This window comes from Coregonus clupeaformis, chromosome 12 (assembly GCF_020615455.1).
Source record: "Coregonus clupeaformis isolate EN_2021a chromosome 12, ASM2061545v1, whole genome shotgun sequence".
NCBI classification, from domain to species: domain Eukaryota; kingdom Metazoa; phylum Chordata; class Actinopteri; order Salmoniformes; family Salmonidae; genus Coregonus; species Coregonus clupeaformis.
Genome location: NC_059203.1, coordinates 14,206,003 through 14,229,929, shown reverse-complemented (window position 1 = coordinate 14,229,929; position 23,927 = coordinate 14,206,003). Strand labels below are relative to the sequence as shown.

Genomic DNA, 23,927 nt, shown 5'->3' with positions numbered 1-23,927 from the left:
GTTTAAAGCAGAGGGCCTTTCTGTGGGGGAATGACTAGACCAGACGGGATGTAATCGATCAATCAATTCATTCATTAATAAATCTATCAATCAAGGGGGCAGAGGGGTAGCAGCCCTGGAGGATCAATCAGGAGGCTAGAAGGGCGGGAGGTCGGGGTGTTGAGGGAGGACAAGCTGGACAGGAGGTTGGGGTGTGGAGGGAGGAATGGAGGCCTGGTAGACAGGTGGAGGTGGTACAGGAGGTTGGGGTGTGGAGGGAGGAATGGAGGCCTGGTAGACAGGTAGAGGTGGTACGGGAGGTTGGGGTGTGGAGGGAGGAATGGAGGCCTGGTAGACAGGTAGAGGTGGTACAGGAGGTTGGGGTGTGGAGGGAGGAATGGAGGCCTGGTAGACAGGTAGAGGTGGTACAGGAGGTTGGGGTGTGGAGGGAGGAATGGAGGCCTGGTAGACAGGTAGAGGTGGTACAGGAGGTTGGGGGGTGTGGAGGGGGAGGAATGGAGGCCTGGTAGACAGGTAGAGGTGGTACAGGAGGTTGGGGTGTGGAGGGGAGGAGGGAGGGAATGGAGCCAGGGCAGGCCTGGTAGACAGGTAGAGGTGGTACAGGAGGTTGGGGTGTGGAGGGAGGAGGGAGGAATGGAGGCCAGGGCAGGCCTGGTAGACAGGTGGAGGTGGTACAGGAGGTTGGGGTGTGGAGGGAGGAATGGAGGAATGGAGGCCAGGGCAGGCCTGGTAGACAGGTGGAGGTGGTACAGGAGGTTGGGGTGTGGAGGGAGGAATGGAGGCCTGGTAGACAGGTAGAGGTGGTACAGGAGGTTGGGGTGTGGAGGGAGGAATGGAGGCCAGGGCAGGCCTGGTAGACAGGTGGAGGTGGTACAGGAGGTCTGGTACTAAATGTTGCTGCCGCCTCAGGTCGAGGTGCTCTTGGAGAAGTTGGGGTAAAGCACCGCTGCTGTCACCGCTACCATCACTGCTACCACTGGCATCCAGGGGCTCCAACCAATCTGCAAGGAGAGACACAGAGAGAGGGTTAGAGTTGGAAGTCTAGGTCTTCAGCTGGCCTACACTGGTCAGGTGGAGGAGAGAGAGAGAGAGAAGCATGCAAGAGAAAGTTTCCCTGGGAGTGAGCCATTTGAGTTACCTCACAGGACCGTCCTGTTCTGAGGAAGCAACGAAAAATACATGTTGATTAAAATAAAATGCCAGAGGAAAATATCTAGAGCTGCAAAAGAATGATGGTCATAAAGTATGATGTCATAAAGTATGATATCATAAAGTATGATGGTCTTAAAGTATGATATCATAAAGTATGATGGTCATAAAGTATGATATCATAAAGTATGATGTCATAAAGCAATAATGACAAAACTAGTTCAAAAATAAGTAAAAAGGTGAAACAAACCCCCAGAATAAGCCTTGGTGGGTTAGTGATCCAAGCAAGACAGACGGCAGGCTTCAATGACTGGTTGTATTAGTAGGACAGTGTTTCCCAACACCAGTCCTCCAGTACCGTCCGGGGCCACAATGAAAATGTGTACTGTTGGGGGATCTGGAAGACCGGAGTTGGGAAACACTGTAGTAGGAGACTGACTGTATAGACCAGGACTGCCCAACCCTGTTCCTGGAGAGCTACCCTCCTGTAGGTTAACTCCAACCCTGTTCCTGGAGAGCTACCCTCCTGTAGGTTAACTCCAACCCTGTTCCTGGAGAGCTACCCTCCTGTAGGTTAACTCCAACCCCTGTTCCTGGAGAGCTACCCTCCTGTAGGTTAACTCCAACCCTGTTCCTGGAGAGCTAGCCTCCTGTAGGTTAACTCAACCCTGTTCCTGGAGAGCTACCCTCCTGTAGGTTAACTGCCCAACCCTGTTCCTGGAGAGCTACCCTCCTGTAGGTTAACTCCAACCCTGTTCCTGGAGAGCTACCCTCCTGTAGGTTAACTCCAACCCTGTTCCTGGAGAGCTACCCTCCTGTAGGTTAACTCCAACCCTGTTCCTGGAGAGCTACCCTCCTGTAGGTTAACTCCAACCCTGTTCCTGGAGAGCTAGCCTCCTGTAGGGTTAACTCCAACCCTGTTCCTGGAGAGCTACCCTCCTGTAGGTTAACTCCAACCCTGTTCCTGGAGAGCTACCCTCCTGTAGGTTAACTCCAACCCTGTTCCTGGAGAGCTACCCTCCTGTAGGTTAACTCCAACCCTGTTCCTGGAGAGCTAGCCTCCTGTAGGTTTTTGCTCCAACCCTAATCTAGCACACCTGATTCTAATAATTAGAAGGTTGATAAGATGAATCAGGTTAGTAACAGCTGTGGTTGGAGCGAAATCCTACAGGAGGGTAGCTCTCCAGGAACAGGGTTGGGCAACCCTGGTATAGACCAAGGGTAGGCAACCCTAGTTCTGGAGTGCCGCAGGCACTTCATGTTTTTGATTTAACCGACCTGGCAGACCAGGTGTGTTTCATTTAGTCAATCACTGAACTGATCAATTATCTCAGTTGGTCAGATGGGGTGCCTAGTTGGAACAAAATCCTGCAGTACCTGCAGCACTCCAGGAACAGGGTCGTCTTCCCCTGGTCTATACTAATAATAATAATAATAATAATAATAATAATAATAATAATAGTTAGTTTAGTGCAGGGCTGTTCAACTCAGGTCCTGTAGCGCCGAAACACTTTTCATTAGTATCCTCTCCTTCCATCAGACTGGTTCAGACCTGGGACACCTGGTTCAGACCTGGGACACCTGGTTCAGACCTGGGACACCTGGTTCAGACCTGGGATACCTGGTTCAGACCTGGGACACCTGGGCAGCGTTTACACAGGCAGCCCAATTCTGATCTTTTTTTTTTACTGATTGGTCTTTGGGGACTAATCATATCAGCTCTTTTGTCCATAATTGAGCTGTCTGTGTAAACGCGGATCTGGTGAGTGAGTGTGGGACATTAACTACCAGGTAGAAACAAAACCCAGAAGTGTTTTGGGATTTCAGCCCTTCAGAACCAGAATTGACCAGCCCAGGTTTAGTGTTAGTTCTCCCCAGTGTTGGTTGTGCCAAGCAGCAGCTGCAGGGGGAGTGGTTGAATGAATGATAGCCATGCACTGGAGGAGGAGGAGAGGAGGAGGAGGAGGATGATGCAGACAGATGAGACCACACCAACTCAACAGAACGTCGGGTACCTTTCTACCACAACTGGCTGAAGCACCAATACAGCAAAGCCAGGATAAGGCCGATGAAAATGGCTTGGACAGGCTGCAATATGGATGGCTAAAGGAGGGAAGGGATCAATCAATCAGAGAGAATAATCAATTGTTATAAACTCATCAAAACGAATAAATAATGGGAAAATAATCCAAATGAATAAATAAACAGAAAACTGAAGTGAAGGCCAGTTGGATTAATTTTTAAAGTCAACAGAAGAGGGGGATTGGGAGAGGGATAGGGCAGGGGGCTGGAGGAAGATAGGGCAGGGGGATGGAGGGGGATAGGGCAGGGGGGATGGAGGGGGGATAGGGCAGGGGGATGGAGGGGGATAGGGCAGGGGGATGGAGGGGGGGATAGGGCAGGGGGATGGAGGAAGATAGGGCAGGGGGATGGAGGGGGATAGGGCAGGGGGATGGAGGGGGATAGGGCAGGGGGATGGAGGGGGATAGGGCAGGGGGATGGAGGGGGATAGGGCAGGGGGATGGAGGGGGGATAGGGCAGGGGGATGGAGAAAGATAGGGCAGGGGGATGGAGGAAGATAGGGCAGGGGGATGGAGGGGGATAGGGCAGGGGGATGGAGGGGGATAGGGCAGGGGGATGGAGGGGGATAGGGCAGGGGGCTGGAGAAAGATAGGGCAGGGGGCTGCACAGGTATAGATACATGTCACACCACATCTAGAAGCTGAACACCATAACAGTAAGACTATGGGACAGTGGAGAGAGAGGGGTTTAACACAAACACACTGGAACATACTGCGCAAACCGATTTTGAAAGCTGATCACTCTTAGGCCGGGAAGCAATTAGATCCTGCTGTGTCCACAATGCTCCATTTAAATGTCATTTCTGATAGAGCCATTTACCGTTTACTGTGAACACGGTCTCCGCAAATGCAGGAACATTTCCTTTAAATGGCGACAAAGCATGATCAGATTGAATCCCAGCCTTTGTTGATTTGATGTCCCAGGACTGAGATTGATTTGATGTCCCAGGACTGAGATTGATTTGATGTCCCAGGACTGAGATTGATTTGATGTCCCAGGACTGAGATTGATTTAATGTCCCAGGACTGAGATTGATTTGATGTCCCAGGACTGAGATTGATTTGATGTCCCAGGACTGAGATTGATTTGATGTCCCAGGACTGAGATTGATTTGATGTCCCAGGACTGAGATTGATTTGATGTCCCAGGACTGAGATTAATTTGATGTCCCAGGACTGAGATTGATTTGATGTCCCAGGACTGAGATTGATTTGATGTCCCAGGACTGAGATTGATTTGATGTCCCAGGACTGAGATTGATTTGATGTCCCAGGACTGAGATTGATTTAATGTCCCAGGACTGAGATTGATGTGTGTGTGTTATTTGTTCATCTTGACCAGGGCAGAGGGGTTTCTAGTAGTAGGAGCCTGGCCGGTAGTGATTAACAGCCACAGGCTGTGTTGCGTTCCCATTCCCCATCCTAAATGCATTAGGGGTTGATGTAGCATGGAACTACAGGGAGCTTCCTTCCCATTTCTTACACCAGTCCTTCCATGAGGATGTTATGAAAAGTAGCCCAAGGATATATATATATATAGCTCAGAAATAGAACAGAAACCCAAAGTTATCCATCACCACATCTGATGACAATTTCTGGCTCCTAACAGAAACTACTGTAGAGGACAGAAAGGCATGAAACTGGCCTCCATCCTTTTCCAATACTCCTGTAGAGGACAGAAAGGCACGAAACTGGCCTCCATCCTTTTCCAATACTCCTGTAGAGGACAGAAAGGCACGAAACTGGCCTCCATCCTTTTCCAATACTCCTGTCAGTCCCTGACAGTGATGGATGTGGGCAGATCAAAGGTTGCTGAATATGTTCCCAACGTGCTGAGTGATGACTTTATCAGTCTCTTAAGAAATGACTTCTTTGCTGACTGCCAATAGCAGGAATAAACAGAACCAGCAGGTCATTACATTTACATTTTAGTCATTTAGCAGACGCTCTTATCCAGAGCGACTTACAGTTAGTGAATACATATTTTTTTATACTGGCCCCCCGTGGGAATCGAAACCACAACCCTGGCGTTGCAAACGCCATGCTCTATCAACTGAGCTACATCCCTGCCGGCCATTCCCTCCCCTACCCTGGACGACGCTGGGCCAATTGTGCGCCGCCCATGAGTCTCCCGGTCGCGGCCGGCTGCGACAGAGCCTGGATTCGAACCAGGATCTCTAGTGGCACAGTTAGCACTGCGATGCAGTGCCTTAGACCACTGCACCACTCAGTACATTACTACTGTGATGCTAATCATTGGGACTTGCAGACATGGAGCTCTGTGTGGTGCTGTTGGTAACGTTCAGCTAGTTCATGGAGCTCTGTGTGGTGCTGTTGGTAACGTTCAGCTACTTCATGGAGCTCTGTGTGGTGCTGTTGGTAACGTTCAGCTACTTCATGGAGCTCTGTGTGGTGCTGTTGGTAACGTTCAGCTACTTCACGGAGCTCTGTGTGGTGCTGTTGGTAACGTTCAGCTACTTCACGGAGCTCTGTGTGGTGCTGTTGGTAACGTTCAGCTACTTCACGGAGCTCTGTGTGGTGCTGTTGGTAACGTTCAGCTACTTCACGGAGCTCTGTGTGGTGCTGTTGGTAACGTTCAGCTACTTAATGGAGCTCTGTGTGGTGCTGTTGGTAACGTTCAGCTACTTCATGGAGCTCTGTGTGGTGCTGTTGGTAACGTTCAGCTACTTCATGGAGCTCTGTGTGGTGCTGTTGGTAACGCTCAGCTACTTCATGGAGCTCTGTGTGGTGCTGTTGGTAACGTTCAGCTACTTCATGGAGCTCTGTGTGGTGCTGTTGGTAACGTTCAGCTACTTCATGGAGCTCTGTGTGGTGCTGTTGGTAACGTTCAGCTACTTCACGGAGCTCTGTGTGGTGCTGTTGGTAACGCTCAGCTACTTCACGGAGCTCTGTGTGGTGCTGTTGGTAACGTTCAGCTAGTTCACGGAGCTCTGTGTGGTGCTGTTGGTAACGTTCAGCTACTTCATGGAGCTCTGTGTGGTGCTGTTGGTAACGTTCAGCTACTTCACGGAGCTCTGTGTGGTGCTGTTGGTAACGTTCAGCTACTTCACGGAGCTCTGTGTGGTGCTGTTGGTAACGTTCAGCTACTTCACGGAGCTCTGTGTGGTGCTGTTGGTAACGTTCAGCTACTTCACGGAGCTCTGTGTGGTGCTGTTGGTAACGTTCAGCTACTTCATGGAGCTCTGTGTGGTGCTGTTGGTAACGTTCAGCTACTTCATGGAGCTCTGTGTGGTGCTGTTGGTAACGTTCAGCTACTTCACGGAGCTCTGTGTGGTGCTGTTGGTAACGTTCAGCTACTTCATGGAGCTCTGTGTGGTGCTGTTGGTAACGTTCAGCTACTTCATGGAGCTCTGTGTGGTGCTGTTGGTAACGTTCAGCTACTTCACGGAGCTCTGTGTGGTGCTGTTGGTAACGTTCAGCTACTTCACGGAGCTCTGTGTGGTGCTGTTGGTAACGTTCAGCTACTTCACGGAGCTCTGTGTGGTGCTGTTGGTAACGTGTTCAGCTACTTCACGGAGCTCTGTGTGGTGCTGTTGGTAACGTTCAGCTACTTCACGGAGCTCTGTGTGGTGCTGCTGGTAACGTTCAGCTACTTCACGGAGCTCTGTGTGGTGCTGTTGGTAACGTTCAGCTACTTCATGGAGCTCTGTGTGGTGCTGTTGGTAACGTTCAGCTACTTCATGGAGCTCTGTGTGGTGCTGTTGGTAACGTTCAGCTACTTCATGGAGATCTGAGTGGTGCTGTTGGTAACGTTCAGCTACTTCATGGAGATCTGAGTGGTGCTGTTGGTAACGTTCAGCTACTTCACGGAGCTCTGTGTGGTGCTGTTGGTAACGTTCAGCTACTTCATGGAGATCTGAGTGGTGCTGTTGGTAACGTTCAGCTACTTCATGGAGATCTGAGTGGTGCTGTTGGTAACGTTGAGCTAATTTGACATGTTCCTGGATCTCAAAAAGTGGGGGCCCTAAGCAAGAAGTGAAATCAGACATTTCCTTTTGCATCTTGACAACACAACAATCATCCCTTGGGATGCTGTTATCTGTAGTAAGTCTAGTAAATGAACCAGAGAGAGAGAGACAGAAAAGGCCTGGTGGCTTCTGGACAGGAAATGGGGTTAGGATGTAACTACTCACATTCTTGCTCTTGTCCTGCAGCAGTTTGAGGTTGACTTTACACTGTTGCAGCTCCTCGTTGATGGAGCGTTTCTCCTGCTCTGTCCTCTCATAACGCTGCCGCAGGTCAGATAGCGAGGTCTGGGTGTCCTCATACTGGAGGGGGGGGGTTGGAGAGAGAGATTCATGTGAGCAACATTCAAAAACAGACAAACTTTGCATGCAGCCGCTGGCTGTGTGTCTGTATAGTACCTCTCTACAGGCTGTGTGTCTGTATAGTACCCCTCTCTACAGGCTGTGTGTCTGTATAGTACCCCTCTCTACAGGCTGTGTGTCTGTATAGTACCCCTCTCTACAGGCTGTGTGTCTGTATAGTACCTCTCTACAGGCTGTGTGTCTGTATAGTACCCCTCTCTACAGGCTGTGTGTCTGTATAGTACCCTCTCTACAGGCTGTGTGTCTGTATAGTACCCTCTCTACAGGCTGTGTGTCTGTATAGTACCCTCTCTACAGGCTGTGTGTCTGTATAGTACCCTCTCTACAGGCTGTGTGTCTGTATAGTACTCTCTCTACAGGCTGTGTGTCTGTATAGTACCCCCTCTCTACAGGCTGTGTGTCTGTATAGTACCCCTCTCTACAGGCTGTGTGTCTGTATAGTACCCCTCTCTACAGGCTGTGTGTCTGTATAGTACCCCTCTCTACAGGCTGTGTGTCTGTATAGTACCCCTCTCTACAGGCTGTGTGTCTGTATAGTACCCCTCTCTACAGGCTGTGTGTCTGTATAGTACCTCTCTCTACAGGCTGTGTGTCTGTATAGTACCCCTCTCTACAGGCTGTGTGTCTGTATAGTACCCCTCTCTACAGGCTGTGTGTCTGTATAGTACCCCTCTCTACAGGCTGTGTGTCTGTATAGTACCCCTCTCTACAGGCTGTGTGTCTGTATAGTACTCTCTCTACAGGCTGTGTGTCTGTATAGTACCCCTCTCTACAGGCTGTGTGTCTGTATAGTACCCCTCTCTACAGGCTGTGTGTCTGTATAGTACCCCTCTCGACAGGCTGTGTGTCTGTATAGTACCCTCTCTACAGGCTGTGTGTCTGTATAGTACCCTCTCTACAGGCTGTGTGTCTGTATAGTACCCCTCTCTACAGGCTGTGTGTCTGTATAGTACCTCTCTACAGGCTGTGTGTCTGTATAGTACCCCTCTCTACAGGCTGTGTGTCTGTATAGTACCTCTCTACAGGCTGTGTGTCTGTATAGTACCCCTCTCTACAGGCTGTGTGTCTGTATAGTACCCTCTCTACAGGCTGTGTGTGTCTGTATAGTACCTCTCTACAGGCTGTGTGTCTGTATAGTACCCCTCTCTACAGGCTGTGTGTCTGTATAGTACCCCTCTCTACAGGCTGTGTGTCTGTATAGTACCCCTCTCTACAGGCTGTGTGTCTGTATAGTACCCTCTCTACAGGCTGTGTGTCTGTATAGTACCCCTCTCTACAGGCTGTGTGTCTGTATAGTACCCCTCTCTACAGGCTGTGTGTCTGTATAGTACCCCTCTCTACAGGCTGTGTGTCTGTATAGTACCCCTCTCTACAGGCTGTGTGTCTGTATAGTACCCCCTCTCTACAGGCTGTGTGTCTGTATAGTACCCTCTCTACAGGCTGTGTGTCTGTATAGTACCCCTCTCTACAGGCTGTGTGTCTGTATAGTACCCCTCTCTACAGGCTGTGTGTCTGTATAGTACCTCTCTACAGGCTGTGTGTCTGTATAGTACCTCTCTACAGGCTGTGTGTCTGTATAGTACCTCTCTACAGGCTGTGTGTCTGTATAGTACCCCTCTCTACAGGCTGTGTGTCTGTATAGTACCCTCTCTACAGGCTGTGTGTCTGTATAGTACCCCTCTCTACAGGCTGTGTGTCTGTATAGTACCCTCTCTACAGGCTGTGTGTCTGTATAGTACCCTCTCTCTACAGGCTGTGTGTCTGTATAGTACCCCTCTCTACAGGCTGTGTGTCTGTATAGTACCCCTCTCTACAGGCTGTGTGTCTGTATAGTACCCCTCTCTACAGGCTGTGTGTCTGTATAGTACCCCTCTCTACAGGCTGTGTGTCTGTATAGTACCCTCTCTACAGGCTGTGTGTCTGTATAGTACCCTCTCTACAGGCTGTGTGTCTGTATAGTACCCCTCTCTACAGGCTGTGTGTCTGTATAGTACCCCTCTCTACAGGCGTGTGTGTCTGTATAGTACCCCTCTCTACAGGCTGTGTGTCTGTATAGTACCCCTCTCTACAGGCTGTGTGTCTGTATAGTACCCTCTCTACAGGCTGTGTGTCTGTATAGTACCCCTCTCTACAGGCTGTGTGTCTGTATAGTACCCCTCTCTACAGGCTGTGTGTCTGTATAGTACCTCTCTACAGGCTGTGTGTCTGTATAGTACCCTCTCTACAGGCTGTGTGTCTGTATAGTACCTCTCTCTACAGGCTGTGTGTCTGTATAGTACCCCTCTCTACAGGCTGTGTGTCTGTATAGTACCCCTCTCTACAGGCTGTGTGTCTGTATAGTACCCCTCTCTACAGGCTGTGTGTCTGTATAGTACCCTCTCTACAGGCTGTGTGTCTGTATAGTACCCCTCTCTACAGGCTGTGTGTCTGTATAGTACCCCTCTCTACAGGCTGTGTGTCTGTATAGTACCCCTCTCTACAGGCTGTGTGTCTGTATAGTACCCTCTCTACAGGCTGTGTGTCTGTATAGTACCCCTCTCTACAGGCTGTGTGTCTGTATAGTACCCCTCTCTACAGGCTGTGTGTCTGTATAGTACCCCTCTCTACAGGCTGTGTGTCTGTATAGTACCCCTCTCTACAGGCTGTGTGTCTGTATAGTACCCCTCTCTACAGGCTGTGTGTCTGTATAGTACCCTCTCTACAGGCTGTGTGTCTGTATAGTACCCCTCTCTACAGGCTGTGTGTCTGTATAGTACCCCTCTCTACAGGCTGTGTGTCTGTATAGTACCTCTCTACAGGCTGTGTGTCTGTATAGTACCTCTCTCTACAGGCTGTGTGTCTGTATAGTACCCCTCTCTACAGGCTGTGTGTCTGTATAGTACCCCTCTCTACAGGCTGTACGCTGTGTGTCTGTATAGTACCCTCTCTACAGGCTGTGTGTCTGTATAGTACCCCTCTCTACAGGCTGTGTGTCTGTATAGTACCCCTCTCTACAGGCTGTGTGTCTGTATAGTACCCCTCTACAGGCTGTGTGTCTGTATAGTACCCCTCTCTACAGGCTGTGTGTCTGTATAGTACCTCTCTACAGGCTGTGTGTCTGTATAGTACCCCTCTCTACAGGCTGTGTGTCTGTATAGTACCCTCTACAGGCTGTGTGTCTGTATAGTACCCTCTCTACAGGCTGTGTGTCTGTATAGTACCCCTCTCTACAGGCTGTGTGTCTGTATAGTACCCCTCTCTACAGGCTGTGTGTCTGTATAGTACCCCCTCTCTACAGGCTGTGTGTCTGTATAGTACCCTCTCTACAGGCTGTGTGTCTGTATAGTACCCCTCTCTACAGGCTGTGTGTCTGTATAGTACCTCTCTACAGGCTGTGTGTCTGTATAGTACCCCTCTCTACAGGCTGTGTGTCTGTATAGTACCCTCTCTACAGGCTGTGTGTCTGTATAGTACCCTCTCTCTACAGGCTGTGTGTCTGTATAGTACCCCTCTCTACAGGCTGTGTGTCTGTATAGTACCCCTCTCTACAGGCTGTGTGTCTGTATAGTACCCCTCTCTACAGGCTGTGTGTCTGTATAGTACCCCTCTCTACAGGCTGTGTGTCTGTATAGTACCCCTCTCTACAGGCTGTGTGTCTGTATAGTACCCCTCTCTACAGGCTGTGTGTCTGTATAGTACCCCTCTCTACAGGCTGTGTGTCTGTATAGTACCTCTCTCTACAGGCTGTGTGTCTGTATAGTACCCTCTCTACAGGCTGTGTGTCTGTATAGTACCCCTCTCTACAGGCTGTGTGTCTGTATAGTACCCCCCTCTCTACAGGCTGTGTGTCTGTATAGTACCCTCTCTACAGGCTGTGTGTCTGTATAGTACCCCCTCTCTACAGGCTGTGTGTCTGTATAGTACCCTCTCTACAGGCTGTGTGTCTGTATAGTACCCCTCTCTACAGGCTGTGTGTCTGTATAGTACCCTCTCTACAGGCTGTGTGTCTGTATAGTACCCCTCTCTACAGGCTGTGTGTCTGTATAGTACCCCTCTCTACAGGCTGTGTGTCTGTATAGTACCCTCTCTACAGGCTGTGTGTCTGTATAGTACCCCTCTCTACAGGCTGTGTGTCTGTATAGTACCCCTCTCTACAGGCTGTGTGTCTGTATAGTACCCCTCTACAGGCTGTGTGTCTGTATAGTACCCCTCTCTACAGGCTGTGTGTCTGTATAGTACCCCTCTCTACAGGCTGTGTGTCTGTATAGTACCCCTCTCTACAGGCTGTGTGTCTGTATAGTACCCCTCTCTACAGGCTGTGTGTCTGTATAGTACCTCTCTCTACAGGCTGTGTGTCTGTATAGTACCCTCTCTACAGGCTGTGTGTCTGTATAGTACCCCTCTCTACAGGCTGTGTGTCTGTATAGTACCCCTCTCTACAGGCTGTGTGTCTGTATAGTACCCCTCTCTACAGGCTGTGTGTCTGTATAGTACCCTCTCTACAGGCTGTGTGTCTGTATAGTACCCTCTCTACAGGCTGTGTGTCTGTATAGTACCCTCTCTACAGGCTGTGTGTCTGTATAGTACCCCTCTACAGGCTGTGTGTCTGTATAGTACCCTCTCTACAGGCTGTGTGTCTGTATAGTACCCCTCTCTACAGGCTGTGTGTCTGTATAGTACCTCTCTACAGGCTGTGTGTCTGTATAGTACCCCTCTCTACAGGCTGTGTGTCTGTATAGTACCTCTCTCTACAGGCTGTGTGTCTGTATAGTACCCCTCTCTACAGGCTGTGTGTCTGTATAGTACCCCTCTCTACAGGCTGTGTGTCTGTATAGTACCCTCTCTACAGGCTGTGTGTCTGTATAGTACCCCTCTCTACAGGCTGTGTGTCTGTATAGTACCCCTCTCTACAGGCTGTGTGTCTGTATAGTACCCCTCTCTACAGGCTGTGTGTCTGTATAGTACCCTCTCTACAGGCTGTGTGTCTGTATAGTACCCTCTCTACAGGCTGTGTGTCTGTATAGTACCCCCTCTCTACAGGCTGTGTGTCTGTATAGTACCTCTCTCTACAGGCTTGTGTCTGTATAGTACCCCCTCTACAGGCTGTGTGTCTGTATAGTACCCCTCTCTACAGGCTGTGTGTCTGTATAGTACCCTCTCTACAGGCTGTGTGTCTGTATAGTACCCTCTCTACAGGCTGTGTGTCTGTATAGTACCCCTCTCTACAGGCTGTGTGTCTGTATAGTACCCCTCTCTACAGGCTGTGTGTCTGTATAGTACCCCTCTCTACAGGCTGTGTGTCTGTATAGTACCCTCTCTACAGGCTGTGTGTCTGTATAGTACCCCTCTCTACAGGCTGTGTGTCTGTATAGTACCCCTCTCTACAGGCTGTGTGTCTGTATAGTACCCCTCTCTACAGGCTGTGTGTCTGTATAGTACCTCTCTACAGGCTGTGTGTCTGTATAGTACCCCTCTCTACAGGCTGTGTGTCTGTATAGTACCTCTCTACAGGCTGTGTGTCTGTATAGTACCCCTCTCTACAGGCTGTGTGTCTGTATAGTACCCCTCTCTACAGGCTGTGTGTCTGTATAGTACCCTCTCTACAGGCTGTGTGTCTGTATAGTACCCCTCTCTACAGGCTGTGTGTCTGTATAGTACCTCTCTACAGGCTGTGTGTCTGTATAGTACCCCTCTACAGGCTGTGTGTCTGTATAGTACCCTCTCTACAGGCTGTGTGTCTGTATAGTACCCTCTCTACAGGCTGTGTGTCTGTATAGTACCCCTCTCTACAGGCTGTGTGTCTGTATAGTACCTCTCTACAGGCTGTGTGTCTGTATAGTACCTCTCTACAGGCTGTGTGTCTGTATAGTACCTCTCTACAGGCTGTGTGTCTGTATAGTACCCCTCTCTACAGGCTGTGTGTCTGTATAGTACCCCTCTCTACAGGCTGTGTGTCTGTATAGTACCCCCTTCTCTACAGGCTGTGTGTCTGTATAGTACCCCTCTCTACAGGCGTGTGTGTCTGTATAGTACCCCTCTCTACAGGCTGTGTGTCTGTATAGTACCCCCTCTCTACAGGCTGTGTGTCTGTATAGTACTCTCTAGCAGGCTGTGTGTCTGTATAGTACCCCTCTCTACAGGCTAAAGTGTGTCTGTATAGTACCCCTCTCTAGCAGGCTGTGTGTCTGTATAGTACCTCTCTACAGGCTGTGTGTCTGTATAGTACCCCTCTCTACAGGCTGTGTGTCTGTATAGTACTCTCTCTACAGGCTGTGTGTCTGTATAGTACCCTCTACAGGCGTGTGTGTCTGTATAGTACCTCTCTACAGGCGTGTGTCTGTATAGTACCCCTCTCACAGGCTGTGTGTCTGTATAGTACCCTCTCTACAGGCTGTGTGTCTGTATAGTACCTCTCTCTACAGGCTGTGTGTCTGTATAGTACCCCTCTCTACAGGCTGTGTGTCTGTATAGTACCTCTCTACAGGCTGTGTGTCTGTATAGTACCCCTCTACAGGCTGTGTGTCTGTATAGTACCCTCCTACAGGCTGTGTGTGTCTGTATAGTACCCCCTCTACAGGCTGTGTGTCTGTATAGTACCCCTCTCACAGGCTGTGTGTCTGTATAGTACCCCTCTCTACAGGCTGTGTGTCTGTATAGTACCCTCTCACAGGCTGTGTGTCTGTATAGTACCCTCACAGGCTGTGTGTCTGTATAGTACCCCTCTCTACAGGCTGTGTGTCTGTATAGTACCTCTCTACAGGCTGTGTGTCTGTATAGTACCCCTCTCTACAGGCTGTGTGTCTGTATAGTACCCTCTCTACAGGCTGTGTGTCTGTATAGTACCTCTCTCTACAGGCTGTGTGTCTGTATAGTACCCCTCTCTACAGGCTGTGTGTCTGTATAGTACCCTCTCTACAGGCTGTGTGTCTGTATAGTACCCTCTCTACAGGCTGTGTGTCTGTATAGTACTCTCTACAGGCTGTGTGTCTGTATAGTACCCCCTCTACAGGCTGTGTGTCTGTATAGTACCCTCTCTACAGGCTGTGTGTTGTATAGTACCCTCTACAGGTGTGTGTCTGTATAGTACCCTCTCTACAGGCGAGTGTCTGTATAGTACCCTCTACAGGCTGTGTGTCTGTATAGTACCCCCTCTCTACAGGCTGTGTGTCTGTATAGTACCCCTCTCTACAGGCTGTGTGTCTGTATAGTACCCCTCTCTACAGGCTGTGTGTCTGTATAGTACCCTCTCTACAGGCTGTGTGTCTGTATAGTACCCCTCTCTACAGGCTGTGTCTGTATAGTACCCTCTACAGGCTGTGTGTCTGTATAGTACCCCCTACAGGCTGTGTGTCTGTATAGTACCTCACAGGCTGTGTGTCTGTATAGTACCTCTACAGGCTGTGTGTCTGTATAGTACCCCCCTCTACAGGCTGTGTGTCTGTATAGTACCCTCTCTACAGGCTGTGTGTCTGTATAGCACCTCTCTACAGGCTGTGTGTCTGTATAGTACCTCTCTACAGGCTGTGTGTCTGTATAGTACCCTCTCTACAGGCTGTGTGTCTGTATAGTACCCCTCTCTACAGGCTGTGTGTCTGTATAGTACCCCCTCTACAGGCTGTGTGTCTGTATAGTACCCTCTACAGGCGTGTGTGTCTGTATAGTACCCCTCTCTACAGGCTGTGTGTCTGTATAGTACCCCTCTCTACAGGCTGTGTGTCTGTATAGTACCTCTCTACAGGCGTGTGTCTGTATAGTACCCCTCTACAGGCTGTGTGTCTGTATAGTACCCTCTCTACAGGCTGTGTGTCTGTATAGTACCCCTCTACAGGCTGTGTGTCTGTATAGTACCTCTCTCTACAGTGTGTGTCTGTATAGTACTCTCTACAGGCTGTGTGTCTGTATAGTACCCTCTCTACAGGCTGTGTGTCTGTATAGTACCCCTCTCTACAGGCTGTGTGTCTGTATAGTACCCCTCTCTACAGGCTGTGTGTCTTGTATAGTACCCCTCTCTAGAGGCTGTGTGTCTGTATAGTACCCTCTCTACAGGCTGTGTGTCTGTATAGTACCCCTCTACAGGCTGTGTGTCTGTATAGTACCTCTCTCTACAGGCGTGTGTGTCTGTATAGTACCTCCTCTACAGGCTGTGTGTCTGTATAGGACCCTCTCTACAGGCTGTGTGTCTGTATAGTACCCTCTCTACAGGCTGTGTGTCTGTATAGTACCCCCTCTACAGGCTGTGTGTCTGTATAGTACCCCTCTCTACAGGCTGTGTGCTGTATAGTACCCTCTACAGGCTGTGTGTCTGTATAGTACCTCTCTACAGGCTTGTGTGTCTGTATAGTACCCCTCCGAGGCTGTGTGTCTGTCCTCTACAGGCTGTGTGCTGTATAGTACCCCTCTCTACAGGCTGTGTCTGTATAGTACCCTCTCTACAGGCTGTGTGTCTGTATAGTACCCTCTCTACAGGCTGTGTGTCTGTATAGTACCCCTCTACAGGCTGTGTGTCTGTATAGTACCTCTCTACAGGCTGTGTGTCTGTATAGTACCCCTCTACAGGCTGTGTGTCTGTATAGTACCTCTCTACAGGCTGTGTGTCTGTATAGTACCCTCGACAGGCTGTGTGTCTGTATAGTACCCCTCTCTACAGGCTGTGTGTCTGTATAGTACCTCTCTCTACAGGCTGTGTGTCTGTATAGTACCTCTCTCTACAGGCTGTGTGTCTGTATAGTACCTCTCTACAGGCTGTGTGTCTGTATAGTACCCCTCTACAGGCTGTGTGTCTGTATAGTACCCCTCTACAGGCTGTAGTGTCTGGATAGTACCTCTCTCTACAGGCGTGTGTGTCTGTATAGTACCTCTACAGGCTGTGTGTCTGTATAGTACCCCTCTCTACAGGCTGTGTGTCTGTATAGTACCCCCTCTACAGGCTGTGTGTCTGTATAGTACCCCTCTCTACAGGCTGTGTGTCTGTATAGTACCCTCTCTCTACAGGCTGTGTCTGTATAGTACCTCTCTACAGGCTGTGTGTCTGTATAGTACCCTCTCTACAGGCGTGTGTGTCTGTATAGTACCCCTCTCTACAGGCTGTGTGTCTGTATAGTACCCCTCTCTACAGGCTGTGTGTCTGTATAGTACCTCTCTCTACAGGCTGTGTGTCTGTATAGTACCTCTCTCTCTACAGGCTGTGTGTCTGTATAGTACCCCCTCTCTACAGGCTGTGTGTCTGTATAGTACCCCTCTCTACAGGCTGTGTGTCTGTATAGTACCTCCTCTCTACAGGCGTGTGTCTGTATAGTACCCCTCTACAGGCTGTGTCTGTATAGTACCCCTCTCTACAGGCTGTGTGTCTGTATAGTACCCCTCTCTACAGGCTGTGTGTCTGTATAGTACCTCTCTACAGGCTGTGTGTCTGTATAGTACCTCTCTCTACAGGCTGTGTGTCTGTATAGTACCCCTCTCTACAGGCTGTGTGTCTGTATAGTACCCCTCTCTACAGGCTGTGTGTCTGTATAGTACCCCTCTCTACAGGCTGTGTGTCTGTATAGTACCTCTCTACAGGCTGTGTGTCTGTATAGTACCCTCTCTACAGGCTGTGTGTCTGTATAGTACCCCTCTCTACAGGCTGTGTGTCTGTATAGTAACCTCTCTACAGGCGTGTGTCTGTATAGTACCCTCTACAGGCTGTGTGTCTGTATAGTACCCTCTCTACAGGCGTGTGATGTCTGTATAGTACCCCTCTCTACAGGCTGTGTGTCTGTATAGTACCCCTCTCTACAGGCTGTGTGTCTGTATAGTACCCCTCTCTACAGGCTGTGTGTCTGTATAGTACCCTCTCTACAGGCTGTGTGTCTGTATAGTACCTCTCTCTACAGGCTGTGTCTGTATAGTACCCTCTCTACAGGCTGTGTGTCTGTATAGTACCTCCTCTACAGGCTGTGTGTCTGTATAGTACCCCTCTACAGGCTGTGTGTCTGTATAGTACCCTCTCTACAGGCTGTGTGTCTGTATAGTACCCCTCTCTACAGGCTGTGTGTCTGTATAGTACTCTCTCTACAGGCTGTGTGTCTGTATAGTACCCCTCTCTACAGGCTGTGTGTCTGTATAGTACTCTCTACAGGCTGTGTCGTCTGTATAGTACCCTCTCTACAGGCTGTGTGTCTGTATAGTACCCTCTACAGGCGTGTGTGTCTGTATAGTACCCCTCTCTACAGGCTGTGTGTCTGTATAGTACCCCTCTCTACAGGCTGTGTGTCTGTATAGTACCCCTCTACAGGCTGTGTGTCTGTATAGTACCTCTCTACAGGCTGTGTGTCTGTATAGTACCCCTCTACAGGCTGTGTGTCTGTATAGTACCCCTCTACAGGCTGTGTGTCTGTATAGTACCCCTCTCTACAGGCTGTGTGTCTGTATAGTACCCCTCTCTACAGGCTGTGTGTCTGTATAGTACCCCTCTCTACAGGCTGTGTGTCTGCATAGTACCCCTCTCTACAGGCTGTGTGTCTGTATAGTACCCCTCTCTACAGGCTGTGTGTCTGTATAGTACCCCTCTCTACAGGCTGTGTGTCTGTATAGTACCCTCTCTACAGGCTGTGTGTCTGTATAGTACCCCCTCTACAGGGTGTGTCTGTATAGTACCCCTCTCTCTACAGGCTGTGTGTCTGTATAGTACCCTCTCTACAGGCTGTGTGTCTGTATAGTACCCTCTCTACAGGCTGTGTGTCTGTATAGTACCCCATCTCTACAGGCTGTGTGTCTGTATAGTACCCCTCTCTACAGGCTGTGTGTCTGTATAGTACCCTCTCTACAGGCTGTGTGTCTGTATAGTACCCTCTCTACAGGCTGTGTGTCTGTATAGTACCCCCTACAGGCTGTGTGCAAGCCCCTCTCTACAGGTGTGTGTCTGTATAGTACCTCTCTACAGGCTGTGTGTCTGGATAGTACCCTCTACAGGCTAGTGTGTCTGTATAGTACCCCTCTCTACAGGCTGTGTGTCTGTATAGTACCCTCTCTACAGGCTGTGTGTCTGTATAGTATCCCTCTCTACAGGCTGTGTGTCTGTATAGTACCCCTCTCTACAGGCTGTGTGTCTGTATAGTACCCCTCTCTACAGGCTGTGTGTCTGTATAGTACCCTCTCTACAGGCGTGTGTCTGTATAGTACCCCTCTCTACAGGCTGTGTGTCTGTATAGTACCCCTCTACAGGCTGTGTGTCTGTATAGTACCCCTCTCTACAGGCTGTGTGTCTGCCCATAGTACCTCTCTCTACAGGCTGTGTGTCTGTATAGTACCCCTCTCTACAGGCTGTGTGTCTGTATAGTACCCTCTCTACAGGCTGTGTGTGTCTGTATAGTACCCCTCTACAGGCTGTGTGTCTGTATAGTACCCCTCTACAGGCTGTGTGTCTGTATAGTACCCCTCTCTACAGGCGTGTGTGTCTGTATAGTACCCCTCTCTACAGGCTGTGTGTCTGTATAGTACCCCTCTCTACAGGCTGTGTGTCTGTATAGTACCCCTCTACAGGCTGTGTGTCTGTATAGTACCCCTCTCTACAGGCGTGTGTCTGTATAGTACCCTCTCTACAGGCTGTGTGTCTGTATAGTACCTCTCTACAGGCTGTGTGTCTGTATAGTACCTCTCTCTACAGGCTGTGTGTCTGTATAGGTACCTCTTTGAGAGCTACAGGCTGTGTGTCTGTATAGTACTCCCTCTCTACAGGCTGTGTGTCTGTATAGTACCCCTCTCTACAGGCTGTGTGTCTGTATAGTACCCCTCTCTACAGGCTGTGTGTCTGTATAGTACCTCTCTACAGGCTGTGTGTCTGTATAGTACCCCTCTCTACAGGTGGGTGTATAGTACCCCTCTCTACAGGCTGTGTGTATAGTACCCTCTCTACAGGCTGTGTGTCTGTATAGTACCCCTCTCTACAGGCTGTGTGTCTGTATAGTACCTCTCTACAGGCTGTGTGTCTGTATAGTACCCCTCTCACGGCTGCTGTGTCTGTATAGTACCCCCTCTACAGGCTGTGTGTCTGTATAGTACCCCCTCTCTACAGGCTGTGTGTCTGCTATAGTACCTCTCTCTACAGGCTGTGTGTCTGTATAGTACCCCTCTACAGGCTGTGTGTCTGTATAGTACCCCTCTCTACAGGCTGTGTGTCTGTATAGTACCCCTCTCTACAGGCTGTGTGTCTGTATAGTACCCCTCTCTACAGGCTGTGTGTCTGTATAGTACCTCTCTCTACAGGCTGTGTGTCTGTATAGTACCTCTCTACAGGCTGTGTGTCTGTATAGTACCCCTCTCTACAGGCTGTGTGTCTGTATAGTACCTCTCACAGTGTGGTCTGTATAGTACCCTCTCTACAGGCTGTGTGTCTGTATAGTACCCTCTCTACAGGCTGTGTGTCTGTATAGTACCCCTCTACAGGCTGTGTGCTGTATAGTACCCTCTCTACAGGCTGTGTGTCTGTATAGTACCTCTCTACAGGCTGTGTGTCTGTATAGTACCTCTCTCTACAGGCTGTGTGTCTGTATAGTACCCTCTCTACAGGCTGTGTGTCTGTATAGTACCCCCTCTCTAGAGGCTGTGTGTCTGTATAGTACCTCTCTACAGGCTGTGTGTCTGTATAGTACCCTCTCTACAGGCTGTGTGTCTGTATAGTACCCTCTACAGGCTGTGTGTCTGTATAGTACCCCTCTCTACAGGCTGTGTGTCTGTATAGTACCCCTCTACAGGCTGTGTGTCTGTATAGTACCCTCTCTACAGGCTGTGTGTCTGTATAGTACCCCTCTCTACAGGCTGTGTGTCTGTATAGTACCCCTCTCTACAGGCTGTGTGTCTGTATAGTACCCTCTCTACAGGGGGTGTCTGTATAGTACCCCTCTCTACAGGCTGTGTGTCTGTATAGTACCCCCTCTACAGGCTGTGTGTCTGTATAGTACCCCTCTACAGGCTGTGTGTCTGTATAGTACCCCTCTCTACAGGCTGTGTGTCTGTATAGTACCCCTCTCTACAGGCTGTGTGTCTGTATAGTACCTCTCTACAGGCTGTGTGTCTGTATAGTACCCCTCTCTACAGGCTGTGTGTCTGTATAGTACCCCTCTCTACAGGCTGTGTGTCTGTATAGTACCCCTCTACAGGCTGTGTGTCTGTATAGTACCCCTCTACAGGCTGTGTGTCTGTATAGTACCCCTCCACAGGCTGTGTGTCTGTATAGTACCCCTCTACAGGCGTGTGTCTGTATAGTACCTCTCTCTACAGGCTGTGTGTCTGTATAGTACCTCTCTACAGGCTGTGTGTCTGTATATAGTACCCCTCTCTACAGGCTGTGTGTCTGTATAGTACCCTCTCTACAGGCTGTGTGTCTGTATAGTACCCCTCTCTACAGGCTGTGTGTCTGTATAGTACCTCTCTACAGGCTGTGTGTCTGTATAGTACCCCTCTACAGGCTGTGTGTCTGTATAGTACCCCTCTCTACAGGCTGTGTGTCTGTATAGTACCCCTCTCTACAGGATGTGTGTCTGTATAGTACCCTCTCTACAGGCGTGTGTCTGTATAGTACCTCTCTACAGGCTGTGTGTCGTATAGTACCCTCTCTACAGGCTGTGTGTCTGTATAGTACCCTCTCACAGGCTGTGTGTCTGTATAGTACCCCCTCTCTACAGGCGTGTGTCTGTATAGTACCTCTCTCTACAGGGGTGTCTGTATAGTACCCTCTCTACAGGCTGTGTGTCTGTATAGTACCCTCTCTACAGGCTGTGTGTCTGTATAGACCCCTCTCTACAGGCTGTGTGTCTGTATAGTACCCTCTCTACAGGCTGTGGGTCTGTATAGTACCCCTCTACAGGCTGTGTGTCTGTATAGTACCCCTCTCTACAGGCTGTGTGTCTGTATAGTACCCCTCTCTACAGGCTGTGTGTCTGTATAGTACCCTACAGGCTGTGTGTCTGTATAGTACCCCTCTACAGGCTGTGTGTCTGTATAGTACCCCTCTCTACAGGCTGTGTGTCTGTATAGTACCCTCTCTACAGGCTGTGTGTCTGTATAGTACCCTCTCTAGCAGGCTGTGTGTCTGTATAGTACCTCTCTACAGGCTGTGTGTCTGTATAGTACCTCACAGGCTGTGTGTCTATAGTACCCTCTACAGGCTGTGTGTCTGTATAGTACCCCTCTCTACAGGCTGTGTGTCTGTATAGTACCCCTCTCTACAGGCTGTGTGTCTGTATAGTACCTCTACAGGCTGTGTGTCTGTATAGTACCTCTCTACAGGCTGTGTGTCTGTATAGTACCCCTCTCTACAGGCTGTGTGTCTGTATAGTACCCTCTCTACAGGCTGTGTGTCTGTATAGTACCCCTCTCTACAGGCTGTGTGTCTGTATAGTACCCTCTCTACAGGCTGTGTGTCTGTATAGTACCCCTCTCTACAGGCTGTGTGTCTGTATAGTACCCCTCTCTACAGGCTGTGTGTCTTGTATAGTACCCCCTCTACAGGCTGTGTGTCTGTATAGTACCCCTCTCTACAGGCTGTGTGTCTGTATAGTACCCCTCTCTACAGGCTGTGTGTCTGTATAGTACCCTCTCTACAGGCTGTGTGTCTGTATAGTACCCCTCTCTAAGGCGTGTGTCTGTATAGTACCCTCTACAGGCTGTGTGTCTGTATAGTACCCTCTCTACAGGCTGTGTGTCTGTATAGTACCCCTCTCTACAGGCTGTGTGTCTGTATAGTACCCTCTCTACAGGCTGTGTGTCTGTACCCTTCCTCTCTACAGGCTGTGTGTCTGTATAGTACCCTCTCTACAGGCTGTGTGTCTGTATAGTACCCCTCTCTACAGGCTGTGTGTCTGTATAGTACCCCTCTCTACAGGCTGTGTGTCTGTATAGTACCCCTCTCTACAGGCTGTGTGTCTGTATAGTGCCCCTCTCTACAGGCTGTGTGTCTGTATAGTACCCCCTCTACAGGCTGTGTGTCTGTATAGTACCCTCCCACAGGCTGTGTGTCTGTATAGTACCCCCCTCTACAGGCTGTGTGTCTGTATAGTACCCCTCTCTACAGGCTGTGTGTCTGTATAGTACCTCTCTCTAGGCTGTGTGTCTGTATAGTACCTCTCTCTACAGGCGTGTGTGTCTGTATAGTACCCACTCTACAGGCTGTGTGTCTGTATAGTACCTCTCTACAGGCTGTGTGTCTGTATAGTACCCCTCTCTACAGGCTGTGTGTCTGTATAGTACCCTCTCTACAGGCTTGTGTGTCTGTATAGTACCCCTCTCTACAGGCTGTGTGTCTGTATAGTACCCCTTCAGGCTGTGTGTCTGTATAGTCCTCTGGTGTGTCTGTATAGTACCCCTCTACAGGCTGTGTGTCTGTATAGTACCCCTCTCTACAGGTGTGTGTCTGTATAGTACCCTCTCTACAGGCTGTGTGTCTGTATAGTACCTCTCTATAGGCTGTGTGTCTGTATAGTACCCTCTCTACAGGCTGTGTGTCTGTATAGTACCCCCTCTCTACAGGCTGTGTGTCTGTATAGTACCCCTCTCTACAGGCTGTGTGTCTGTATAGTAAATCCTCTCTACAGGCTGTGTGTCTGTATAGTACCCTCTCTACAGGCTGTGTGTCTGTATAGTACCTCTCTACAGGCTGTGTGTCGTATAGTACCCCTCTACAGGCTGTGTGTCTGTATAGTACCCTCTCTACAGGCTGTGTGTCTGTATAGTACCCCCTCTCTACAGGCTGTGTGTCTGTATAGTACCCTCTCTACAGGCTGTGTGTCTGTATAGTACCCCCTCTACAGGCTGTGTGTCTGTATAGTACCCCTCTCTACAGGCTGTGTGTCTGATAGTACCTCTCTACAGGCTGTGTGTCTGTATAGTACCTCTCTCTACAGGCTGTGTGTCTGTATAGTACCCCTCTCTACAGGCTGTGTGTCTGTATAGTACCCCTCTCTACAGGCTGTGTGTCTGTATAGTACCCCTCTCTACAGGCTGTGTGTCTGTATAGTACCCCTCTCTACAGGCTGTGTGTCTGTATAGTACCCCTCTCTACAGGCTGTGTGTCTGTATAGTACCTCTCTCTACAGGCTGTGTGTCTGTATAGTACCCCTCTCTACAGGCTGTGTGTCTGTATAGTACCCCTCTCTACAGGCTGTGTGTCTGTATAGTACCCTCTCTACAGGCTGTGTGTCTGTATAGTACCCCTCTCTACAGGCTGTGTGTCTGTATAGTACCCCTCTCTACAGGCTGTGTTCTGTATAGTACCCTCTACAGGTGTGTGTCTGTATAGTACCCCTCTACAGGCTGTGTGTCTGTATAGTACCCCTCTCTACAGGCTGTGTGTTGTATAGTACCTCTCTACAGGCTGTGTGTCTGTATAGTACCC

The 23,927-nt window shown here is 49.6% G+C and overlaps 1 protein-coding gene across 1 annotated transcript in view; it reads right to left on the bottom strand.

The window, feature by feature from the left end:
- Positions 1 to 914: 914 nt before the first annotated feature.
- Positions 915 to 23,927, bottom strand: part of slmapa (sarcolemma associated protein a) — a 190,915-nt gene continuing 167,902 nt past the window's right edge. The window contains 3 exon segments of the mRNA XM_045223708.1: positions 915 to 1,001; positions 3,165 to 3,252; positions 7,385 to 7,519. Of these exon segments, the coding sequence (XP_045079643.1) occupies positions 3,169 to 3,252; positions 7,385 to 7,519 (219 nt within the window). The 3' untranslated portion in view covers positions 915 to 1,001; positions 3,165 to 3,168.